General features: G+C 37.0%; 1 protein-coding gene across 1 annotated transcript in view; it reads right to left on the minus strand.

The window, feature by feature from the left end:
• Positions 1–22,758, minus strand: part of ctsa (cathepsin A) — a 33,183-nt gene extending 10,425 nt beyond the window's left edge. The window contains exons 1-9 of the mRNA XM_039735860.1: positions 22,628–22,758; positions 15,566–15,729; positions 11,774–11,885; positions 11,556–11,606; positions 7,079–7,165; positions 6,609–6,764; positions 6,431–6,522; positions 5,969–6,053; positions 4,228–4,319 (exon numbers count right to left, since the gene is read on the minus strand). Coding sequence (XP_039591794.1) covers positions 4,228–4,319; positions 5,969–6,053; positions 6,431–6,522; positions 6,609–6,764; positions 7,079–7,165; positions 11,556–11,606; positions 11,774–11,885; positions 15,566–15,729 — 839 coding nt within the window. The 5' untranslated portion in view covers positions 22,628–22,758. The remainder of the gene's footprint in view (positions 1–4,227; positions 4,320–5,968; positions 6,054–6,430; positions 6,523–6,608; positions 6,765–7,078; positions 7,166–11,555; positions 11,607–11,773; positions 11,886–15,565; positions 15,730–22,627) is intronic.
• Between the last annotated feature and the right edge of the window lie 4,061 nt (positions 22,759–26,819).

The following is a 26,819-nucleotide window of genomic DNA, read 5'->3' on the forward strand; positions in this document are numbered from 1 at the left end:
CTGTTTGGTGTGAGGTTCTGTGTTGTGGAGATTCTCAGGATGGATTGCAGGTGCTCATCAGTGAGGCGACTCCTGTGTGCTGTTTTGTTAGTCTTTATCACTGAAAGAGCTTCTCACACAGATATGTGCTACCAAACATGCACAAGGTTCGAGCCGCATGTAGACGGACTTTTTTTGTTCTTCAAAGTCACCAAAGCGCCGTGCAAACTCAGTGCGCAATAACTATAGCTTCGCAATAACTTGCAGCATCATAAGGTAGACTTGATTAATGCGGTAAGTGTTCGGCAAGGCAGCTGAAGCGCTGCATTATGGGATCTGTAGTTTATTGTGTTACCAGCGCTTCATATACCCGGGCCATTAATAACAATAATACAGTATATAAAATGATCTCGGGCCGGATATAATTACGCCGGGCCGGATGTGGCCCTGCGGCCCTTGAGTTTGACACATATGGACTAAATAGAACTTGAAAAGATATATTTTTCAAATGTGATCGCGCAATTCAGATAGAGTTGGCGCACTACAGCCTGCATGCCTCAATGAGTCATCCTCCCCTCGCTCTTACTTTTTTACCGTTCATCTAATGAATACACTGAGTATGGCTTTACCAAAACAATCATTGATGGCGAATAAAGTATCCATTATTCGAGTATGTAGAGCGGGATATATATATATACATATATATATACCCGCGTATCGCAGCGGAGAAGTAGTGTGTTAAAAAGGTAGAAAAGAAAAGGGAACATTTTAAAAATAACGTAACATGACTGTCAATATACAGTATTTGTTTTGTGAGTGTTACTGAGTGTTGCTGTCATCAAGGATTTGATTATCATTATTTCTTTCAATCAGGTTCGTATTTGTAGGATGTGTTGTGTTCAAGTTACATTCCGTGTTTGTCAATCGTTGTAAAGATGACAGGTTTCATTCATCGATTCGTTTCTTACTGCATCAATAAACAGCTCTTCTTCTTCTTTATCTGAGACCTGACACACTGCATGCACGGGTTTTTACACTGTCTTCCTTTAGCGGGACATTGACTTTTTCCACCGTGTGCTTTGTTTCCACAGTAGCTGCATTTATGAATATGCTTATCAGACGCTTCATATTTTTGCTGCCTTTTCAATTGTGTAATTCGGTTTTGTTCAGCTCTTTGGAACTGTTGCTTTTATCTGTGCACTGCGTCAGTTCACGTGAGCCACTCGGTGTACTTGCATGGAAGGTTCCCAGCTGTGCTGGTGCCATCTCGTGCTATGTCCATAGCTTTATTTAATGTTACCTTAGTCCTGGCACTTAAAACTTTCTCTCGCAGTTTCGCTGAGTTTGTGTCAAACACCACCCTGACCATCTCATCTTCCTCTCCATAAGCACAGTCCTTCACCCGTGAATATTTACCCGTGGCAGTTTGCTATTGGATTGCCGCTGACGGACGGCCTTATATGGGCAGGCACTAAATTACAAACGCCAGGCAGCCTGTCTATGAACTTAATTTAAAGTGTAGGTTTACATCGTGCTTTGTTTCCGAAGTAGCAGAACTCATCAATATGGTTGTATATGTCACTCGCTCGCTTCTTATTGTTTCGCTGCCTTCTCAATTATATAATGCATGTTTTCTTGAGCGCTTTTTTGAGGTCTTCCTGGTTTTCTATGTACTGCGTGATTACGTGGGAGGCGTGATGATGTCACACGAAACTCCCCCCCGCGTTGAAGCTCATCTCCATTACAGTAAATGGAGAAAACTGCTTCCAGTTATGACCATTACGCGTAGAATTTCGATATAAAACCTGCCCAACTTTTGTAAGGAAGCTGTAAGGAATGAACCTGCCAAATTTCAGCCTTCCACCCACACGGGAAGTTGGAGAATTAGTGATGAGTCAGTGAGTGAGTGAGTGAGTGAGGGCTTTGCCTTTTATATTTTTAGTATAGATACACATACATACACACACACATATAGATATATATATATATATCTATATGTGTGTGTGTGTGTATGTATGTGTGTATATATATATATATATATACACACACACACACACACACACATACATACACACACACATATAGATATATATATACATATATAGATATATATATATATATATATCACACATACACGTTTATATATATATATATATATATATATATATATATATATATATATATATATACCATACATACATACATACATACATACATACATACATATATATTTGTTTGCGTGAATGTGACGTGCACTCTCTTGTTTGACACTTTACTTTCGAATTTTAGTACTGTCATATTTTTTTAACTTGCTCTGCGTGTGTATCGCGCCATGGTTTTTTTTGAGCCTTTTCAATTCCACTGCTTTCATAATCTGTAACCTGCTCTGCATGTGAATGGCACCAATGTTTTTGAATGTCTGTATGAAGTTCTACTGTGTCTTTTACTCTGTCATTTATTTCTGACACCGTTTGCACCTGCAAGGTTTTCAATTCCACTTGTTCTGGGCTGATTATTACTTTCCTTGCCTAGGTCACCGTCTCATGGGAACATGCTTCCAATGGATGTCAGTACGACGTGACTTGACCGTGTCACGGGAAGTGAAAGCGTTTCTCTTCAGAAGATCACATGTCGTTACAAGATTTTTTTATTTTTTTTAATAATAGAGAGATATCTGCATCTCATTCTCAATCAACAAAACAAGGTAAACAGATGTGTTGAACTTTGAAGAGAACCCTCAGGTCTTTATAGCACTTGCAGTACTACATTAATAGAACTGATCAACAAAAAGCAACCAAACAGGCCCCAGGTGAAAACTAAATGTAAAATAAAATCTATGACAAGACTGTGGTCCACTTCTAATCCTTTACTAACCCAAGTGTGCTTATGCACCTCAACCTAGAGAGATAGGCATACATTAAGCCTTTTTAGTTCTTACTATTTGATTATTATAATTATTTTTCAGTTTGATACTACAGCCAAAAGCCATACCACATGTACTTTAGAACAGGTAATCCACCTGAAGCTAAGCATGTTCAGGCCTGGTCAGTACTTGGATGGGACATCATCTAGGAAAAGCTTGGGTTGCAGCTGGAAGAGGTGGTGGAGAGGCCAAAATGAAGCACTTGGCCTGTGAGGATCTAAGTGAGAATCCCAATACTCTAGTGCAGTGTTGGGGGTAACATGCTGTAAAAATTGTACCACCCTTCGGATGAGACATAAAACTGAGGGCCTAACTCTCAGTGGTCATAAAAGATCCCAGTTTCTGCTTTCCATGGCCTGGTCATTCTGGTCCCCTATTCATCCCGTCTCAAAATGTCTCTCTCTCAACTCTTAACCACCTAATGGCAAATGTGTGGTGGGCACAGTGCAAAACAGCTGCCGTGGCATCATCCAGGTTGTTGCTGCACACTGGTGGTGGATAAACTGCCTCCCCTCTCATAACAAGTGCTTTGAGTGGTGGGAATAGCACTATATAAATGTAAAGAATTATTATTACAGGGTCTGCTATATACTGTATATTATTAAAAGAAACTTCAATCCAAATAAAAATTAAATGTACTTGTAGGAAGCATATAAATTAAAATGTACAAGAGAGCATTCCCACAGCAACATGAAAGTACAACACAACCCTCGATTTCAAGTCTAGAGCAAATGATTACTGGTATTTTTATTCAATATTGTAGCATGTGGGCTGTATATGTGGACTGACTGGGCAGTCTGCCTACAGTGACAAATTAGTCTAGTACCAGGCACCGATTTTAAATATAACTGAGAAAACACTTTTTATTTTGGAAAACCAAAATTAATTTATGAACCTTGATAAAGCTCCAAAACTAGTACCCTTTAATTTTAACCAGAGTTTCCAAAGTATCTGTCATGAGGTGGGGTATTTTTAGTCTTGTAATCATATTCTTAAATATATTATGTGACCAAAGGCCTAAGTCAATAAAGGAATGAGGTTATTTATTCTACCTTTTAGACAGGGTTTCAAAACCTAAAATAGGTCCCGATAGGCGGAGTTTTATTTCTCTTCTGTTACGGTTTGTACTTTGTATTGGCCCTGTGTTTAAGTCTCTTTGAGGTACTTTTTTGACTAATAATGACCCTAATTTTTGAACAGCTTGGTGCCCTTGGCATTATTCTGGGTATTAAGGCCACTACCATATCAACCCCTCATTGTGACATTCTGAAGAAATGAGCATAGACAAATGCTAGATAATGTTACCATATCGATCAATCTCTTACAGTGTCTGCCCTGGCACGCCTCCTGCACAAGGTGCATATAAATTATAGATGTTAAGTCCAGAGCTATCAATGATTTTCTCCACCTCCATTAGCTGCAAATAAAGGCAAAAATAAATTACTCTGTCTTACAATGCTCAAACATAAACAGGACAATTGAAACATCTAATCAAAGTTTTTGTTTATTTCTATAGAATTATAGACTCAACTTTAAGAAACCATTTTCATTTCTCCATCATAAGAAAGCAAAATATTAATAGGAAATACAAACCAGGATTACCAACGGCCCGTAACATTGGGTTATACTTGTTTGGACACCTGATGCTGGTTAAAATTCTCTTAGTGAGAAATATTTTCCTTTGTTTTACCTTCTAAAGCATCAGATTCCATGCTGGCAGGATGCCAGTCTCACTCTCACTTCTATGTTTCTTGCTTTTGACAGGAAGCAGAAAAATCTGAAGGCAGTTAAACTATTAAAAACATGCAGCTGAAATACTGTACTGTGGACACGATTGTCAACCACAAAATATTTAAGTTTTTGGAAAAGTGCTGTCCCTATCCATCTGATGATCTTTCGGAAGCTTTACCTATTAGCAAACAGCACTATACTTCTGTCAGAAGTGTCATCAGCATTTTGTTACATGATGGTAAAACTCTCTAAAAAGGGTTTATAGTTACTGTATGCATGTTTGAATATCAAATAGATGTGATCAACCCGATTTAGTACTGGCACAGAAAGTGGAAAAAAACAGTCAACTGCATGGGTTTGTATGGACACAGGCATCTTGGTTTCAAATGGCCAGGGCAAACATTACCAGATTCATCTACTGTGTAATGACTGAGCGCCTTCTTTGTTTATTTTAAATGCATCATTCAACATTCCTCAATATACACGGTGTCAATATAGTCCGTGTGCAATTTAAAACAGAATCTGTAAAAAGTTACATCACATATACTTACAAAGGATTAGAAAGAAGAAACACTTACATTTTTTATTGTTCTTGTTAATTTTCAACATGTCCATCTTCATTACTATTACAAAGGGTAATATGATTCTGCAGTTCTCTGAAAACGTTTTCAAGCCGATTTTCAGTAATACCAGCAATCTAATCAGTTATCCTAGCTTGCAAGTCTTCTAAAAATTAAGGTTTGGTTGAACAAACATTAGTTTTCACATGACCCCATAAAAAGAAATCCAATGGGGTCAAATCTAGCGAACTCTTCCAATCCATCTGTTAGGGAATTTCTCATGTAGAAACTGTCTAACATGCAAAGCAAAGTGACAAGGGGCACCATCTTGTTGTAACACTGTATTCCCTATCAGTCCTAATTGTTCAAGTTGAGAAATAAAGTAATTTTGCAGCATTTCTAAATAGCTATCACCATCAACAACACACCACTCCAAAAAAAGAATGGCTCTATGACTCAATTTTTTCCCAAAGCACACCACACTAACTTCAGAAGATTCTCTTTCATGTTTAACAGACTTGTGTAGATTTTCAATTCCCCAAATACTGCAAAAATAAAACTTCTAAAGACAAAAAAATAGATACATCAAGCTTTCTAATACTTTTTACGAATTCTTTCTATCACATATACTTACAGAGTTACAACTATTTTAAATTGCACACGGACTTTATGGACACCCTGTATAAGCTAGATCTAAAGCATGTCTTACCAATTAGCAATTTACATTACTTCAACATATTAGGCTGTCCTAAAAAAAAAAAAAAAGTGTACTTACACGGATGGAGCAGTTTTGGTCCCGATTGTCAAAAAAATTGCAATTCCCCTTTGAGCAGCAATATTCCTGCAATTCTCCCCATAATCTAATAATATAAAAAGGTGTGACATACATACATATATATACATATACATATATATATATATACACATATACACATATATATATACATATATATATATATATATATATATATATATATATATACATATACATATATATATATATATATATATATATATATATATATATATATATATATATATAAACAAACAAGTGTATTTACATATCATGGTTGACCTACTCCTTTGGAACATGCAAGGGTAGCCTGCTTCATTTCTAAGCATGACCAACACCTGCCAATGGATTAAATGAGAACTACACATGTTTTAAACTACTAAAGCTGGGTCTCACAGTTCCTGACAGATGCTTCTCAAAATCAAAACAAAAAAGCTTCCGTACCTGCTTCCCAGAAGTCCATGATAGTAAGCGAAAAAAACCAAGGAATTATCATTCATTTCATAGCTGGACATGCCATTTCCAACAGCAATTCCCTACAATAAAAATGAAGCAAATCTGTATGAGCACCATTGTCAGCTGAGCCCCCTCACTGGCCACTACAAAATATAAAGTGTCCTACTTTTAAGTTAATTGCATCATCCTCCATAACACGCTCAGCTAGTGTTGGTACATAGATCCCTCCATAACTCTCGCCAGTGATATAGAAGTCATTCTTGCTGTACTCTGGAAACAGCTTGAAAAACTGTTTGAGAGCCAAGTAATTGTTCATGGAAACCTGAAGATATAAATAATGAAGACATATATATATATCTATTAAATCTTAAATTAAACAACAGAATGTTTGCCTAATACTCAATTCTTGTGAATTCTTTTGAACACATCTAAATGTATAAACAGTGTTTAAGCAATAGATTGGCAGGATTTTAATAAAACCTAGAGGATCCAAGTTCTCTTTACTTGATGTCTTTGGGACTGGAAACGTTACCTATGCAAGTGTGAAGATTTGTATCAACATAATCAAAAACTGCATATCTACTTTATACCTGGGCAGTGACTGAGGTTCCATTGAAATTAAGAGCATCTGCCTACCTCTGTATCATTAGTTTTGTAATTCTTATCATCAGAATATGAAAAGCCAACACCTGCTGGAGATTCCAGGTACAGCACATTCGCAATCTGTTAAAACAGAGGAAAAATTAAAGAAAATAATGAGTACTGTGTACCTCACTGGTAGTACCAGTACAGAAAAATTACATCCTTGAAATCCCTGAGATTGTCAATACTATGGTCTGGGGTTAATCTAATGTTGCATTAAATATCTAATCTTTAAGTTTGGGCATAGACGTGTAACCTACTGTCACTATTCCTTTGTGAGATTTAATGCCTGCCGTTAGTCATATAGTCAAGTCATTGATGAGCTTATGATATTACAACTTGGCAAACAAATTGGGAGTACTATAATTTGGTAGTATGTTTGTATTATAATTTTCTTAGAAACAAAAATGGGTTCTGCTATTAAGGTTTGCAGATTGTACAATATTTTTGGAATAATTCATACTGATCACAGCAGCAGATTAAAAAGTACAACTACATATCTAGAGCAGATATAAAAGCCAAATTCAAAAACACTTCAAAAACTGGGTCTGGCAAGAAGGAAGATGTTAGTCCTGAAATGAAATTGTTCATTTCATTTAAAAGCATGAAAATTAAAACTAATTTAATTAGATGTGCACTGATGGCTCGCAATTTGAATCAAACAATTTGCCCTCAATGTGTGAGCAGACAACTAACTAATGTTTTGCAAATCTTATCTTCCATACAGTACAAGACAAAAGAATCTCCTCATTTGAATTTTATAAAAAGCAAAATTAATGCCTATTGCCTATTATTATTGTGGCACCTAACGAATCAAAAACAATTCTAAATTGATCAAAGTTGATGCACCCTGCCTCTCACTTCACAGAACCCCCTTATACTGCTTGACTGGCTCACAGATTATGTAGAACACATTTAGAAGAAAGAAATGTCACTACAGTCAAATCATTCAGTACATGCAAAGTTTTAAAAGAAACCTTAAACATAGTGCTGGGAGGTATGACCAAAATTCTATGTCACGGTATTTTTCAAAACTATACCGGTTTCACGGTATTCAACGGTATTTTTTTCCCCATGCATGAGTGGATGTTAACCACATTTTCCACTTCAATTACTGCAGTAAACTGGCTAAAAATAACCTATTCCACGGTCATGAGAATTGTACATTATACAAAAAAAAAACATTTTAATGTGCACACAAGTATTAATACAGGTTTGCATGGCCCCATAAAGTGATAGTTTTCAAGGGTGTGGCACTAATGAAGAGAAGGAATCACATTGCATGACAGTTGCAGTCAAAATATAGAACCTTTTTATTGAACAAATTCTGCAAACAACTTAAACTAAAATTTTGACAAGTCAAGATGCCAACTTTATTCTCGTCATAAGCGTCGAGATTAAAGTGGAAATGTTGAGAATAAAGTCAACATGTCGTTACACTATTACACAGTACCCAGGTACATTACACAGTATTGAAAAAAAAATAAAACAAGTACAACTTGGCTTGCAGCATTATCCAGTAGTATAAAAACAGTATTCACAGATTTGAACATGACAGTCCACATCCGACCTTTTAAAACTAAAGTATCTCCAGACAACAGACGCGACTCCTTTTCGAGCAAAAGTTCTTCTGTGTCATCATGTTCAACTTTATCGTCTGCTAAAGCAATACCTCCACTACCGCATGTACTCCGTTGCATACGTGTTTAGCGGTGTAGCAGTGCAAAAGGCCCCCCATGCAATGCCTTCACTAATGCATGTACTCCGTTGCATGCGTGTTTAGCAGTGTAGCAGTGAAAAAGTTCCCACCTTAAACAGTTTCCTGCTGCGCCACATTCCAAACATTGTTTAGGCAATTTAAACCGGTGTTGTGGTATAAGGAAAATCCATATCATAACAAAAATAAAAAACAGTTTTTGGTATGAACCGGTATATTGCCCAGCACTACTTAAGCATGACCTTGACTGTCAAAAATCATATGGCACTACAAACAAAATACATTTTAAACCAGCATTTCTTAACAGATAAAAGCAAAACAGGAACCACTCTAAACAGTTATAAGTGTACAGTACCTGCCTCTGCAGCAAGTCTCTAAGGTGAACAGCACCAGTCACAACTGAACAATATAAGACAGACAGGTCTGCCTGCAGCATCTTTAATGACAGGATAGAGACTGGCTCTAAAAGCGGTTCTGATTGGGAGAAGAATACTGACAGTACAGTGCCACAATGCCTTTCTCTTGGCTTGCCCAGCTCAGCTAAATAAAGTGTTTAGTCCGATTCAAGACCAGTAACTATCAGCAGATAGTGCACTAAAGATCCCATTTCCCATTAGTTCTTGTTTGAGTGAAATCATTTTGGGTGTGCTTTAAATGGATGACTAATACGGTCTAAGATTTTTTTAAAGAAGGATAAACAGAGTCCTCTTACTTATTCCCATACCATGAATATTTGAGGTGTGTTACATTCAGTAATCATGGAGCGAGAGAGTGGCAATGTGTTGCATTATATATTATGCACACAACAGCAATAACTCTATGAGCCTCCAACTGAATCCCCTACGTATTCCACTGATGCAAATAAGTTACGAATTTTGAAAATTGTGTCATTTTTCTGAAGATGACAGCTTTGGAACTACAATTTTTGCCTATGAATGGCAGCAGTGGATTAAAACAGAACCTTCCAAAAAAAAAAACACACCACAACTGACATGGGCTTGTAACATAAACTTACGTAACAAAGTCAGCTTACTTTATTTTTTGTATTTCAGTTAGTTGAAAACTGTTGTAAATGTAACTTTAAAATCCATAGTATGAAAATTTCAAACAAAGAATTGACTCAGGTCATTAGCAGTGCACGCAATACTATTCCAATACAATAACTGACTAAATCTGCATACTATTTTAAGTCGGGTGTCACAGTGGTAGTACTACTGCCTCACAGTAAAGAAACCAGGGTTAGTTTCCCATATCCTCTCTGCGTAGACTTTGCAAGTTCTCCACACGTTTGCATGCGTTTCCTCCAGGTGCTCTAGTCATCCTCCCTCTGTTAAGACATGCAGGTTAGCTGAACTGTCAAAACTAAACTGGCCTTAAAGTGTGTTTGGTGTGTGGAAGTGCAAGTGTGTGTGAGTGTGTTTGACCTGCAATGGACTGACACCCTGTCCAGGGTTTATTCCTGTCTTGCGCCCTATGCTAGCTGGGATAGGATGCAGCCAACTGCAATAAAATAACATGGTTGTATTTTAAATCAGTTCCTCCAAGTTAAACTGCTCTAGGTCCTCTGAGAAAAAAGAAAAATGGATCTGCATCACTAGTAACTGTATTTAAACTGCACAATTAAAGCTGCAATATCACCAGTCAGGTAAAGAAAGGAGTGGTGGCTCTTAGGCTAGGGATCTGCACTAGCAATCGGAAGGTTGCCGGTTCGAATCCTGTAAATGGCAACAGGGACTCTGCTCTGTTGAGCCCTTGAGCAAGGCCCTTAACCTGCAATTCTGAGTGCTTTCAGTAGAGAGAAAAGTGCTATATAAATGCAAAAGAATTATTATTATTATCTGCTGTTCATCTCCCTCAGTCCATATGCCTTTGTGTGTATGCGAATACCCTGAATATTTCTCATCTGGGTCTTATAAAAATGTACTAAAAAATATTTTCAAGCAAGAGAAACGCAATGAAAGCAATTCTTTTTTACCTGTAAAAAACATGTTCCTTGAATTACCTTGAGCAACTTTGCCTGTGCTATTTACTTTTTACCACTTTGCACAAACTGTGTGCTCATGAGCAACTTCATTGGCCTTCAAAAAAATATGCACACTTCAAACTACAGAAAGTGGTGTTTTAAAATATGAGAATGGGAAATAAATTAACTAATAAGAAGCCAGATGCTATTTATTTACCTCCTCGCATATGAGAAGGCTGTTAACTAAATTAAACAAACTGAAAAACTGTCAACTAAATTTCAACTAAAATCTAAAGCTGAAACTTTTACTAACAATGAAATCATAACAAGACTAACATTGCTTCATGTTTATCTATCAACCCAGATATGACACAGCTTTGTTTTTTTTTTGGCCAATTGTTTGCATTTGACACATTATTTTAACCTCACTTAACTATGGTATTTTAGATAAATTAAAAATACTAAATATCATGCAGCATTTTCTCATCTGCATGGCTACATAACTTTTTTGGAATTTCAATGCTGTGTTTCATCAGAAACAAACTGTACACTAAATTTGATTAGGGTATGCCTGTAAACTATTTGAACCATAACTCTCTAGTTATCTGGTTTACCTTGAAAACAAAAATACTGTATACGTCATTTAAAATATAATATTTTTGCAATGCTGTAGCTAATCTTTTTGACAGAAGTTCTTGATTGGGTGTCTGTAGTCAAGAGGAAACAATAATGTATGGTAGACAACAATGCAAAAAGAAAAGATAGTTGCTTACTTTGCTCACTCAACCTACCATATTCCAAGCATATGGGTTGTACTTTAAAGAAGCACCGTCAGGCTGAACCTACAAAAGGAAATAACGCTGGCTTATTACTGGGAAAGTAAAATAAAGTACTTGACTGTTTTAGACATAACATCTAACAAGTTTCACCCATTGAAAAAAACAAAAGTTAGCCACAAGGCTATCTCATTCTAAGCAAGGAGATCATAACACTTCACAACAAAACATACCAGGAAAGGCCCATGTTCTGTTAGTAATCCATCCAAAGAGCTACAGCCTGGACCTCCATTGAGCCAAAGTACTACAGGGCTGGATGAAGGGTTGGTCTGTGATTCTACAAACCTGAGAGAGAGAGAGAGACACACATATATAACTTGGAAGAAAAAGAGAATTGTTTCAATAAATAAAGATAAAATAACAGGCAGCATTCATGTAGAAGGCATTTATATAATATATTCCAGACAGTTTGTTTTCCATGATTAACATTTACCAACCAAACCCAGGTGGAGTTCTGTATGAACTTCAGTGGAAATAAAGAAGCATAGAATACTGTATACATGCAATTATTTATTTCAAAGTAATTTTATTTGCTCTAATAGTGCAGTTAAGGTTTCTCTAAACAAATTATTTTCATGTTTGCGTGTATTTTACAATACAGCATTCAGAGTCATAATCAGTTATTGTAGGATTAAAGTTGGACAGTTTAACATCTGTGGCAGAGCGACGGGCACTAAGCAAACTCCTGTCAATCATGGAGAATCCACTGCATCCACTTAACAGTGTCATCTCCAGGCAGAGGAGTAGCTTCAGTGACAGACGTTTGTCACTGTCCTGTTCCACTGACAGACTAAAGAGATCGTTCCTCCCCCACACTATGCGACTCTTCAATTCCACCCGGGGGAGTAAATGCGAACATTAATTTTATTTTAATTCTTTTCATTTTTATTACTATTTAATTTAATATTGTTTCTTTGTATCAGTATACTGCTGCTGGATTATGTAAATTTCCCCTTGGGATTAATAAAGTATCTATCTATCTATCTATGTGGTGAATAAGATCTTTTCATTGTAGTATATCATCATATGCTCTCCACTCTAACCCCTGCTGCAAATACTATCCAATTTGTATGACTTACATCCATGGAGCATAAATGCAAATACTGACAGATTATAATTTAATAATTTATCAAAAATAAGAAGCAAATAATTTGCCACAAATCAATTTTATAATACTGAATGTCAATCTTGGGTAAGACAGGGTATACTAAAGCTTGGGGGATTCTGCTCTCTGTCAAAGTCAACTCTTTATCCCTCCCCCCCACCCCATAATGCAATGATTCAAGACCTTTGTAAAAGAACATTTACAAAGTAAGATTTAAACAAAGTACTGTAACCACTATAGTACAGGCAAAACTTTAGGGCTGAAACTACTCTTTGGGAGACTTGAGTAATTCGATTACTAAAAATCATTGAAGCAAATTCTTTGCATAGAAGCTTTGTTTAATCCATGTAACTGCACCTCGGCAAGCTCAGCGTGTTTTGCACAGATGATTATTAGTACTGCACAACAAGCTTACATTGTGGATAAATGACATGATTTGATGGTCCAGATTGCAAAATGGAGAAAGAGAGAAAAAAAACGCAACATGCTATCCTTATACACACAAACGCACACCATATCTACCTCATCCAGGGGATACGATCCTGTCAGAAGGGTTTTTTTTTTTTTGTCTCCTAAAAATGCCCGAAAGCCTTTCAAGAAGACAGTAAAGGCTTACATAATGCTTGAGCTGCTGTAGTTGGGATGAAACTTGTAGTTCTGAAAGTTGCACAAATTAAACACAATTTTAATGTATGATTATTATTGATTTATGCCTTATTTAGGCTGTATATATACCTTGTTTAAAGTAATTTGTAATTGATATATTATTTTTGTATTTATTTGTTTGTGTTTCAGACAATATTTTCTTTAAAGCCCAGAACATAATATGGCAGTTCAATGAACTGAACAGGCTTTGTTTTGACAAATAATTTTATTGCATGCAATTTAAGCATTAAAAATTTTTTTTCTAAAATGGAAATCAATCACCTGATAATTTTAAGAGAGAGGTCTCATTTTCTCTTTTATGTATTAGCTATTGCTTCTTAAAGCAAAAGTATTCTTATCCAAATACTTGATTAATCGATGGAATAATTGGTAGAATACTCAATTACTGAGGCCGTACAAAACTTGAATGCTAAAGTATATATACTGTAGGTTAAAATGGAATATTTATCCTGATAGCTTTACAAAAATTGACATAATTAACTAAATTATAGTTTTGTTACACTGAAGCATTGTACTGAAAGGCCTCCTCTATACAATGCAGTTTATGCACACAATGTTAACTATAGAAACCAAAATATAAAGGATGAGATGGTGGTAAACAGTTTTAGCCAGGAGGTTATGTATTTTCTCAAGATGGATAATTACCATTATGGATTATACTGTACAACTACAAAATGTACAACATAAAACAGAGAAACAACTATGAATCGCAGCTTTGCAATAGTGCCCTCATGTGTTTGGTTTGCATTATTCTCTGATATACAGTAATCACAATAAAGACTTGAACATGAGGCATAAAGAAAATACAGCTGTGTTATGGAAATAAACTTCCTGCAAATGCACTTAAACACACAATATCTTAAATTTCCATACAATTGCCTACAATGTGATCAGAGCAGCTAAGAAATTAACATTTATACTTTAAAATATTCATTTATTTCAGGACCACAGAAACCATCACAACTGAAATATGCTGTAACAGGTGAGCAAACAGAGTGAAACATGTCACCTGCATTGACTAGTGTGTGTTTTTCTTCTGAAATGCATATTTTGAACTAAGCCATGTCTTAAGAAAAAATCTGACTCAAATAACATTAAATGCATCTGCTGTGAACAGAGCCTTCATACTTTAGAACACCAAAACAAGAATTCCAGAACATAAAAAGCTGGTGCTACAGTATTAAGATATAATACATTTTTCAAACATAAAAACATATTTTTTGCTGAAAACATCATGTACATATTGTTTTGATGATTTAAAACCTTGAAAAAGTTGTAAACTAATTATCCTTTAGGATCTCTGAAGTGATTACATAATATGAACCCTTCAACTTTCTTTAATCTATACAAAAAGGGACAAGAATATCACATTTCATTTGACAAAAATATAGCATTGACTGATGGATTTTAAATTTCGTGTAACCTATACTATCAAGACAAAAAATGGCAATTTATAAAACTCATACTCAGAGGTTTACACTGTTATATTATCTAAAAAAAAGCTGTATGTGCAAAATGCACATGTCGAAAACATCAGTAGACAAAGGCCTTTTTGTACAAAAAGACAACTTAAAGGCCAGGGTGTCATTTTGTCGAAACTTAAGCACACTCTTCATACTACTTGAAGTAAGTGAACTACATTTCAATATCAACTATCCCTCCCTACCCCTTCTCTTTTTGTTGGTCACCAATGAGTTTGTGCTTCCATTATAGACAAGAAGCTTGTTCTTGCTTAAGCTCAGAAGTGCTGGAATGAACACGCCCGCAAAGTTGCCGATAGCCAATTAATATGGAAGTTTATTGAGATAAGAAAAGTAAATGGTAAGAAAAAAGGACCTTCAAATTTCTCATTTTTAATGTCAAAAAGATGTTAAGGCTTTTTAATTTCAGTAGCCACACCCATTTCTGTTTACTTCCACTAATCGCTGAAATGCAGCGTAATAAGCAAATGTTAGACATAGAGTAAATGGAAAAAGATGTGCATGAGTTCTCATAATTTGTTTGATCAGTATGACAAGTATATATCAGCTGATAGCTAGCAAGTATAACAAGTCACTTATTAATGGTACATTGTTAGTTTTACTTCCTGATTTAATTAAACAATAACAGTTACTAAGAGTTCAACAATGCTAGTATTACTTAGCAATGTATCACCATGCTGTAGATAATATGTAACATAACAGTGTAGTCATACCAATAGTGAAGGTGCTTGTCCTCCATGACATTCAAGTATCCAGAGTACTGTCTGAAGCTGGGCTGCTTTTCAAGGCCAGGCAAGTATTTGATCTCATCTGACTCAGGAGCACCCTGGATATGCAGAACTCCTAAACTGAAGACTAAGGACAAAAGGAAGGCCATCTGAAAAGCAAACAGAAGATTTCAGCAAAATGGCACGTTTAAATTGCAGTCTGGTCTCAGAAAGCTCAGTTACATGAGACCTGATCAATTTAAAACATATTCATGTACATCAAAAACTGCATTCTTTACTTGGAACGTACAAAGCAGGAACATTAATTACAGCCAAAGTTGAAATTTACCCCAGACCCATGATAGATAGATAGATAGATAGATAGATAGATAGATAGATAGATAGATAGATAGATAAACTAATGAAGAAATAAAAATAGAAATGTATATTACAATTACCAGTTTACTATATTAAGAGTGTTCTTGTGTATCATACTCTTCTCACTAAATGAATAGATGAATAAGAGACATTGCTTCATGTAACAATTGGTTCTTCAGTTTAAGATACAATACGTTTTTCAAGCATATATTAAAAAATACCAATATAAAAAAAATGTAATTAAGTCGGTGAAACAGAACTGACAAAATGTTACTATGCAACATCCGTCCATTCCAAGTCTTCCTAGCCTCATACCTGATGAACTTTTTTATGATGTGAACAGTGTGTGTTGAGTTCCTGTCTGTCTGGATAATGAAGTACTGTATATAATATACTGCCAAGTCAAGAGGTATTTTCCTGTAATCAGCAGGCAGTAATAATGGCCTTCTCACTGTTAGTATAGCCTTTCTCTGGGTACTCAGGCTATCCTGCCACCTCTTGGAGGCACAAATGTTTTGCATGATTTTGTTACATGAATGTACTCCACAATGAGCGGATATTGCCTCCACAATTGGTTTCTTTATTGGTTTCAAAGCTAGTAGGACTGCCTCTTGCCACTGTTAAAACATGTTTAATTTAGCAAAGGATCAAAAGGTATATAGGGAATGAAAGTGTTTGTGTATTCTTCTGAGTTTTACTGTTGAAATCCTACATTACAGCATCATTCACAAAGAGGTAACCAGTTTCAAAGACAGGCCTGTATGATCAAGCCATGACACTCCTTCCTATTTATTTTACAAATAAAGTAGTGTGCTTGGGATAAGGGGTAATTGGTTTCCTGCTGTCTCTTATCTTTGTATCATGTGTCGATAGACCTTTGCTCCAGAACCATACAAATTCATCTCTCCACTGGCCCAGTGATGAGAGTGTTGGATTTTTTGCCTTTATATCTCCTGTGAGTGACTTATGCGAAGTGGAGGCTATTGTTTATAGCAGGGGCAGTTATTTATTCTATGCCATTCTTTGCTTTGTTAGCCAACCAGGTCATTGATTACAACAAAATACACTATTGGTTTCTTGCTTTTTGAACAAAACATCAATTTGTATACACAATGTCTGTATTAAAAGCACTTTCACCATGCGACCCGTTTGTGTCTTCTCTTATGCACAATTCTCTTAGTGAACATCAGACAGTACACATTCCCATCCGTTTTTATATAAGAACAAATGGATGCAATGGGAAACAACTAATAGACTGCCAATAGTTATTCCCACCTAAACTGAAGCTAGATGCAGTGTGTCACTATTTAAAACAAATACACAGGCAGAACCACATTGTAGTTTTTCCTCATAACAAACAGTACGGTAAAAATGAAAGTTTCAGCTTCACTGCCAAGTGCTAATGGAGGGCACTCGAACCTTGTCCTTCTTTGTTCAGTTCAGAGGCGTGCTTATCCTAGTAGGACTGAGCTGGCACCAGTCAAAAACAAACTCCAGACAGGACACCAGTCCATCACAGATTAAACTCGGTGTTGCAGTCTCTTAATCCATTTGCTTTTATTCCAAATTACAGGGCGATTCATTACTTTGTTTTTGTCTCATTAGTACGATTGAGTTTCACACTGCAGACTTTAATGTAAACTTAGTTTTGCTGAAGCCAGACGTTGAAGACAACCATGAGTGAATTTTGTTTAAAACTCTGTGGGAACAATTAGATGCTCACCGAGTGTCACATTTCTAAGACAATCCAATGCCTCATCCACACAGAACTTAAAGTACGAATTGCAAAGAGCAGTGGTGCTCTCATTGATTAATTACGATGACCCATCTACAGTTGAAGTCTCCAAAAAAAAAACAACTTACTAGACATGTGTCATGCGTGCAGACAGCATGTTGCACATCTTAAATATAACCTGATGCAAAGGAAAACCTTTCCTGTATCATCAGCTTATATATTTGGCATTCAATAGTATCAATGAACTGATGGTAAACATGAATGGTATGTTGTTGCAGGTGCTGAGTGTGCTCTCTGTTGTTCATCAAAAGGAATGCAGCTAAGAGAGCTGATTTAATTATTTATTTAGATCATTTATTTATTTTTTTTTTAATCAGTATGCTGCCGCTGGAGTACGTGAATTTCACCTTGGGATTAATAAAGTATCTATCTATCTAAAGAGCCACAGGAGATCCAGAGTTCAGTATTCCAAACACATGAATCAAAAAATCTGCCTTATACCAGTATATGCACAGATGAGGCTGCATAACATCCACTTGCTGACTGCACGCCTAAACAACAAAATTCGGACACGAGCGTCAGAAGGCTTTGCAGGCTAGGAACCAAGTTACCTGAACTGTTCTAGAAAATTTCAGTAATTATTTACCATTCTGATGCTGATCTTTCTGATCATAAAATAAGTCACTATGATAGCAAATCGACGAGAAGAATTCATAATTACACTGCAGAATTATGGTATTTGAGGGTTCCTCTAGAGCAGGGGTGTCAAACTCTGGGCCTGGTAGGCCGCAGGTTTTCATTCTTACCCTTTTCCAAATCAGTGACCAGTTTTCACTGCTAATGAACTTCTTTTCCCTGCATTTTAGTAGCCCTGTTTTTAAGGATTCAGTCCTCTCAATTGATTCTCTTCTTCATTAAATGACAGCCAAACAGAAATGAGACGTGAAACGAGCCAACAGATAACCAACTAAATTCCAAAAAACAAACTCTAAATGAGAATCTGATTCTTGCTGTTAATTAAACCAGTTATTTAATTCCATGGCTTGTTGCTGCTCTCATTCTGCCACAGCAGACATTTCCAAAACTGTTGATTTTTCAGTGTTTTCTAAGAACACTGTCAAAATGTTTTGGTGACCTGAGAGATCAACATTACTATGACCATCACCTTTCTTTATTTTCAGATACTGTGAGATGGGCACTGGTCAGCTGGTCATGTGGCAGCTTGTTTTGTCTGTCGTTATTGTTTGGCTGCTTGTTAAGGAAAAAGAAACTACTAAGGGTTCTGAGTCATGTCAATTAAAACTAAGGCAAAAGAAATTAATTAGCAAAAAAACTGGTCACTAATGAAGATGATTAGAATGGAAACCTGCAGCCACTGAGGCCCTCCAGGATCGGAGTTCGACACTCATGTTCTAGTCCAGTGTTTCCCAGCCTCAGTCCTGGGGACCCTTTGTGGCTGCAGGTTTTTGTTCCAACCAGATTCCTAATCAGTGACAACACCTGATAACACTGGTCCCATTTAATTAGCTGGTATTATTTTTCTCTTATTCTGCATTCAGAAAAGCACAACAGCATTTTTACATTTATAAAACATTTAGAAATATTTCTGCTTTTGCCATAGAGTTAAATGCTTGACTCTCTTTTGTTGATTTCATTATATTTTGCCCTTTCTCTGTGCAGTTTTTCCCTTTCATTGTGTCTTATTAATGACAATTAAAAATGAGCAGAGCAGACACGCTGGCAAACAACACTGAATAAGCAAAGGCTGCAACTACTTTAGCATCAGACCCACTAATTAGTAAATAATGGATTAATTAAACAATTAGAACACCTAGAAAAGTAGAATGAAAATCAAGATGAAAATATTGTTAAAAAGAAAACATACTTTATTCCCATATAACTGCTTGGTACATTTTAATATATATATATATATATATTTTTTTTTACCAAACTTAGTTTTCTAATTTCTATATTGCTTCCAATACACAGAACTTGGGAAATCACACATCACTTAATTAGCCCAGGAGTCCAATTAAAAACAGAAGCTGGTTGGAACAAAAACCCGCAGCCACAATGTGCCCCCAGGACCGAAGTTGGGAAACACTGATCTAGAGAGTGTCTCTTTGTCTTGTACGATTTGGCTCAAAAACGAATTAGCACATCGTCATCTCATGACAGGCTGAAGTTTCGAGTTTGGTATTTTTTCCGTCCAGCCATTTTAGTTCTAGACTGTCGTCCAGAAACTGCGACACACACAGACACCCATCAGAGATATTGATGCTTTCGGTATCAGGGGACCCTGAAACGTCAAATAACTGTTGAAAACCGGTGCTCAACAGTTTTGAAGAATCTAAACCTTTCATGCCCCCCATAGACAATAGGATATGGTGCGGGAGGGTGCAAAGCAGAAATTTAAGAAATTTACCATTCCTGTCTAATTGGAAATGCAAACATGTCCAGAAAAACTGCAGCATTTTAAAATGCTCTATAACCGTAGACCACAACGCTTATCTAAACTTTATATGTGGTTATGTCATATAGTGATGCAATAGTTAAAATGACAGAAAAATATAACAGAGAAAGGCACATCTCAAACATATGGAGCCCAGTTGCTGTGGTGGTCTGTGTGTGTCTGTCTTAACCATTGCTGCACTCATTACAACATGCAAATTATTAAGCTTCAGTTATCTTGTTCCACTGAAGGTTGGAGGCAGGATTAACACTTTTAGCAACTAGCTGGGGGCCAGAGCCAGCTGGGATGCCTTGATGGACCTAGAGGTGGCATGTATGTCCTCCGGGCCACGAGGGGGCAACTGCCCTGGACCAGAGGAGGACCACAGGAGAAGAGCAAGGAGGCTCAAGCCCACTGGGGCCCATGGCCACCGCCAGGTCGCCCAGAGTATCGGAGGGCCCGGGAATGATCTACTTCTGCCACACCCGGAAAGATGGAGGAGGATCCCTCCAGGGACGCCCCGAGTGCTTCCGAGTACTCTCCTGACACTTCTGCCACACCAGGAAATGTAGTCAGAGGGAACACCTGGAGCACATCCAAGTGAGAATAAAAGGGCCCCCCTTCCTACAGTCTGGGAGCAGGACGAGGCTCCCGTGGAGAGAGGAAAGGTGGCTCATGGACATTTAGAGAGAGGCATGGAGTAAAGGTGGTTGGTGCTAGGAAGCACTGTGTGGAACTGTGAAAATAAATGTGTGGTTTTGTAAAGATGTGGTCTCAGTCTGGTGGTGTCCGGGCAGGTCTCACGCACTCCAGCTACCGTACAAATTCCTCAGACTGTTCCAATGTGGTGCTGAGGTGTCACTCATTGCACGGCTGCATTCGGGACCCACCCCGGGTGGTTTGTCATGTGCTGGGTGTGGTAATGTGCTGTGATCGGCATATGCTTCCAACCTCTCTCTTTCATTCTGCTGAGCTCCTGATTGGATAACAAATTTAGTTTTTCATTTTCCCTCAGGGTCAAGCCTTTGTGCAGTATCTTTGGCGCTCTCTCTTCAACACCCCAGCAGCAGTTTAAAATGCACAGACTGAAGCAATTGGGGGCAGGTGCTTATGGAAGAAGCTCTACGACACAGTTACATCAAAGGTAGTATGTGCACTAAAATGATGCCCCATCACTTTATTTGTAGCATTGCCCTTCTATAGTATTGGTTTATCAATACCTCTGTGTGTGTGTGTGTTTTTTTTTTCCTTTAACATGGTCAACTGCTGAAGGGTGACAGCACGAATCAGCAGTTGCTCCGATTTACTGGCAATTGTATGACTCATTTTGTGTGTCCACATTTGTACCTACAGTACTTGTGCATTTCATTTTTTGACCAATTTGTTTTTAATTTTCCTTGTTAAACCTTGACTCATTCTGATGTCCACTATATTCCCTTATAATCAACAGCAGAAGCTTGGCAGGACTACCACAGTAAGCACAGTTTCACGCATATAGTTAGATCGAACTCGTGTCTAATCACATTCAAACCTTAGGCGCGCCGCTCCAGAGTTGGCTTGTTACCCCACCGAGACCACCCTTTTCAAAAGGTCTTGGTACGGTCCTTACGGTCCGCAGCAGAATTCTATTTCGAGGAAATCGCAACATAGTTCAAAAACGATGAAACCAAATGAACTAGATGATAAAACGCATTTAGGTTCAACTCAGCTTTTTGGAATCGGGTTACAAACACAAACTTTCCAACTAAAATGAATATGCAAACACCTCTCCCACAGTACGGGCCGTGAAGGTGTTGTGGTTGCTAATCACCGCGCCACCGTAGCACCCGATATTAAAACCTACCGAATAAAGAAATCGCTTTAAACACAATTCAGTTTTATTACTATCTAAAAAAAACACAAAATTGATTATTTGTAATCTTTGGCCTAAGATCTGAAACTGGAAAAGAGGAAGTCAGATAAATAATTCGACGAAAGACTCAAATGAACCTCCAGTACAAAAAACTGCTCTCGCCTTGGGCTTCTCGTCCACCTAGAGGCGATAATCGGCCCAATTATGACCACATTTAGAACAACTCACGTCAAAAGACAGCCATCACCACTGCGTCAGACGAGGTGCGCTATCCGCTGCACAACTCAACGCTGCCTCGGCTCTGGTTGACTGGATGGAAGCACTTGCTATTACAGACTGAATTAGACTGCACGATTTGGTATGGGTTTATGCAAGACTTCGTATTGGTTTTTGTGGTTATTGATTTTCAAATGCACATAAACACTCAAAAACACAAAAATAACGAGACAGATATAGGAGCAATAAATAAATTCATTCAGAATATTGGGCGCGTTTAACTTTGTAAGCGTCGCTCCTTTCTCGTCTTCATCGCTATAATTCGCTTCGAATCACGACTCTTGTACCGGCCTCCACATTTCTTTGCTGCCCACTTTCCTTCCCATCCTCTGTTGACGCTCTAAACCAAACACCCAACTAACAACCTTTACTTACCTTGTGCTACTTGTAAGATGATACGACCAACCGCACTTTTAAAATGTTAAACTTCGGGGAAAGCACCCTCACGTGACCGCTGCCGGTGAACGTCGCACGTGACTTGACTGTCACCTGACAGAGAATAGGCGGCCCACGGGGCAGGGCCAATCTGTCAGCTGAAAATCACGGAACCTGTTTTCAAAATATTACATTTATTAATTTCCAGGCCCGGTTAATCAAATATACACATGGTAAAAACAATTACTGAACAAATTAAAATACCGGAGACAGTCATTAATCGTTATATTTCATCGACACGGAGTCGATTTTTTATCTTTGCAGTGGGTGCTTATATAGAAACACAAGGGACAGGCAGGGGTTAAACTGAGTTGCAGACCAGCGTAACCGCGCTTGCAAATGGCGTGCAGTTGTTTTACAGAAGGCGTACATCACCGCGGGGGAGCAGTAAAGAGGTCCTGTAGCCTCGCACTTTGTGCGCATGTGTACGACATTTCCAAGGAAATTCTACAGCTGTACACGCATGAGTCTTTTTGGAGTTTCTCTATTTGTTGGGTTAACAGGTGTCGTGGAATAAAGTCCTTTATCTCATCTTTTATTTATTATAGTAACAGAAATTCTTGAGATTTACATTAAAAAAATCAGACATTAGCAAACTTAGTGTACTTGGAAACCCATTCATCATTATACAATTTGTTGATGACACCGTTATCTTTTTAAAAAAATCTTAACGACATCTAAAAAAAACCTTAATGTTATTAGATTTTTTTTTCTTAAAATCATCTGGTTTAACTTTAAATCTAAAGAAATGTGAACTAATGCCAGTTCAGAATTGTCCAGTAATAGTTATATGGAGTTTGCATGTTCTCCCCGTGTCTGCGTGGGTTTCCTCCGGGTGCTCCGGTTTCCTCCCACAGTCCAAAGACATGCAGGTTAGGTGCATTGGCGATCTTAAATTGCCGCTAGTGTGTGCTTGGTCTGTGTGTGTGCGCGCCCTGCCCAGGGTTTGTTTCCTGCCTTGCGCCCTGTGTTGGCTGGGATTGGCTCCAGCAGACCCCCATGACCCTGTAGTTAGGATATAGCAGATTGGATAACGGATGAATGGCTGGACAGATAGTTATAACATTCAGATTAAAGCCATTATAAAATATATACAAATTACTGAAGACAGTGACTTAGGTGAATATTTAAATGTTTACAGTACACTTGATAAACGTAAATCTAAGATTGATACATGGCTTCAGAGAGATGTATTGATATTAAGTCGAATTTACTTAACATACAGTTAAATATAAAACCTTGGAAGGCATATATATCCGGCATACTCATTAGTTTCTTTCTAAAACCTATCAAAAATTAAATCAAGTAAACTTTGACTTTATTTAGAGGATAAAAACACATGTTATATGAGAAAAGACAGATTAATCAAAGATTGTAAAGATGGTGGTCTTCAAGTTATAGTCTTTGAATGTTTAAACGGTACTATTAAGATCAAGTAGTTGAAATCTTTTTTTAACTTGGAATAATTTTGGCATCCTATTCCTCTGGAAATATTTGCCCAAACTGCAGGTATTCATTATCTTTTATCTTGTGACTTTATTATATACAAACTACCTGTTAAGTTATCTTCATTGCACCAGCAAGTATTACTATACTGGGATCTGTCATAATATTACCCAGTACAATATTCCAATTTGGGATAACAGATACATTTTAATCCTAAACATATTGCTATACAACAATATCTGGATGGAACAGGGTTAATAGTGCATCTGTTAGGTAACAAAATAATTCTTATACTTTTTCAAGATTTTCAAAATTTAAATTTAGTGTTAATCAAAAAGAAAAAGTTTGATTATTAAGACTGATACTTCTGCAGTTTTAAGAATGGTAGAGTCCTTTTTGATATTCTGTTTCAATAAAAATAATAATAATTCCTTCATTATTAATTCAAGAGCTTGATTTCAACATTAGTGTTCTTTCAAACAAACCCATGCATAGTTGTTTTAACAGCTTATTACATCCAACGTCTTTAAATAAGAATTCTGTGTCACAGCAGAGAACAATATACATCTGGCTTAGGCAACGTCGGTCCTGTGGGGCCACAGTGGCTGCAGGTTTTCTTTCCAACCTAATTTTTTAATTAGAAACCAATTTCAGATCTTATTTAATTTTATGGCTTGCTAGTCTCCATTGGTAGGTTCTTATATTTTTCCTTTCCAAAGATATCATCCAAATAATTTGAAGCCTAAAACAGATCATTTTCAGTCTGTCACATTTTTTCTGTTAAGTGTTTTATTAAATCAAACGGTGCATGATGAACAAACACAGATGTAAATGGAAATAAGTTAGATGGAGAACTGCCGGCTCCTTTGTCAATTGCATCTTATGCTAATAAGGAGCCATTAAAACAGTGAATGCAGCATTTTAAGATTGAAATAAGTGGGGAACCTTAACAAGCGAGACCACTAAAATGAAGCATCAGAATGTCACTTGAGTAATAAGTCCTTCATCAGCAATTATTGACCTCTCATTGAGAAACTGGGCTGCAACAAAAACCTGCAGGCACTGCGGCTCTCCAGGACTGATGTTGCCTACCCCAGGTATACGCCATATAAGAGCTAAATATTTCAAGTTTCCTGTTCCTTCAAAATCTAAAGACATTCATTTTCAAATTTTAAATGTTATATACCGGTACATTTCTAAGCAACTCCTAAGATAATTATTTGGTTTTGATTGTAATACTTGTAGTTACTATTGTAATGAAATTGATTAAATAAATCATTTATTTTTTTGTATTTATTTCAGTGAGCTCTAGTATGATTTACATGCATGATTATACGAAAAAAAAACTTACCTTGCCAGTTTTTGTAGATATTGTATTATTGTTGGCTTTATTTTAGAACACAAAGGAGATAACCTTGTTATTAATGCTAATATTTTAGATATTTTTTTTTAATCCATAAATGTAGGCATCTTAAAATTACTCCTTGTTCCTCAATTTTTCTAAATGACCTGAATAATTATTCCTCTGCCATAAAGCATGTTAGAGAGCTGCCGAAAGATTGGTAAATTTTAATTAGGGAATATGGTTTAACAGATATTTAATAGTTCCTTTACCCCATATAATTTATTGTATTTTATGTCATTCAATTCTTGCAATTTATATTCAATTTTCCTTACTTTTTATTTTATGTAAGTTACATCTGAATCTTTATTATTATGATAAGATTGTGATTTATATTGAAAGATGGGTTTTATTGGTTGTGTAATATGTCAGTAGAGATTAAGGAAAAAGCTGAAAAACAATGTTTGCATAATGTATTATACACAGGTCTGCAAAGTTAAACTCATAAAAAAAGTTTTAATTGTGCATAGGTATTTTTATTTGCATTCATGAATACAACAATATATTAGAGTGTTTCCATCACATTACATCTAAGTACAAAATTGAAAAGAAATTTTATTAACTTAACAAATTACACAGTTAATTAATTTATACCGTGTTGTTCTAAATCAATTTTACATTAAAATATATAGTCAAGCTAATCTTTAATATACTGTGTCACAAAAATGGGACAAACAGATAAAGGTTTGGGGCAGCCACCCATTTAATACGGTATCCTGGCTGCAAAGTCGTTTTTTATTAAATAAACAGCACTGATGTGCTTACAATTGAGTCCAGAACAAGACTGAGGGAAAAGGGGAAAAAGGGCAGGCTTTTAAAGGGGAAGACAGGAAGTGAGGTCATAAGGATCAACCCATGTTCTTCAATCATTGGTTCGAGCCCGGACGTGACATCACAGGGGCCGGAGCCGGTAAGGTCTACTTCCATTGGCTCGGTCCCAGAAGTGACGTCAAGAGAGTCAGGTGGAATCTCCCGGGAATGGTCTACAGGAAAGGGAGAAAAAGAGTCAGTGCACTCTGCCACATCCCGGCATGCATCAGAACCGCCTTCACTCAAGCCCTTTAGCTGCCTCCCATGCGCACATGTGTGACAAGGCTCCCCCCTTAGCCTGACCCGTTAGGTCGGGCGACCCTAACCGAGAGGTCGTGAACCCAAGAAAGAGCATCAGCGTTGGCATGGAGAGCGCCTCAGTGATGAACGAGCGAAAACTTATACGGCTGTGGGTCAAAAAGCCACCAGGTAACCCACGGATTCGACTCCTTGTGCAGGGCCATCCACTGTAGA

Source organism: Polypterus senegalus, chromosome 14 (genome assembly GCF_016835505.1).
Source record: "Polypterus senegalus isolate Bchr_013 chromosome 14, ASM1683550v1, whole genome shotgun sequence".
NCBI classification, from domain to species: Eukaryota; Metazoa; Chordata; class Cladistia; order Polypteriformes; family Polypteridae; genus Polypterus; species Polypterus senegalus.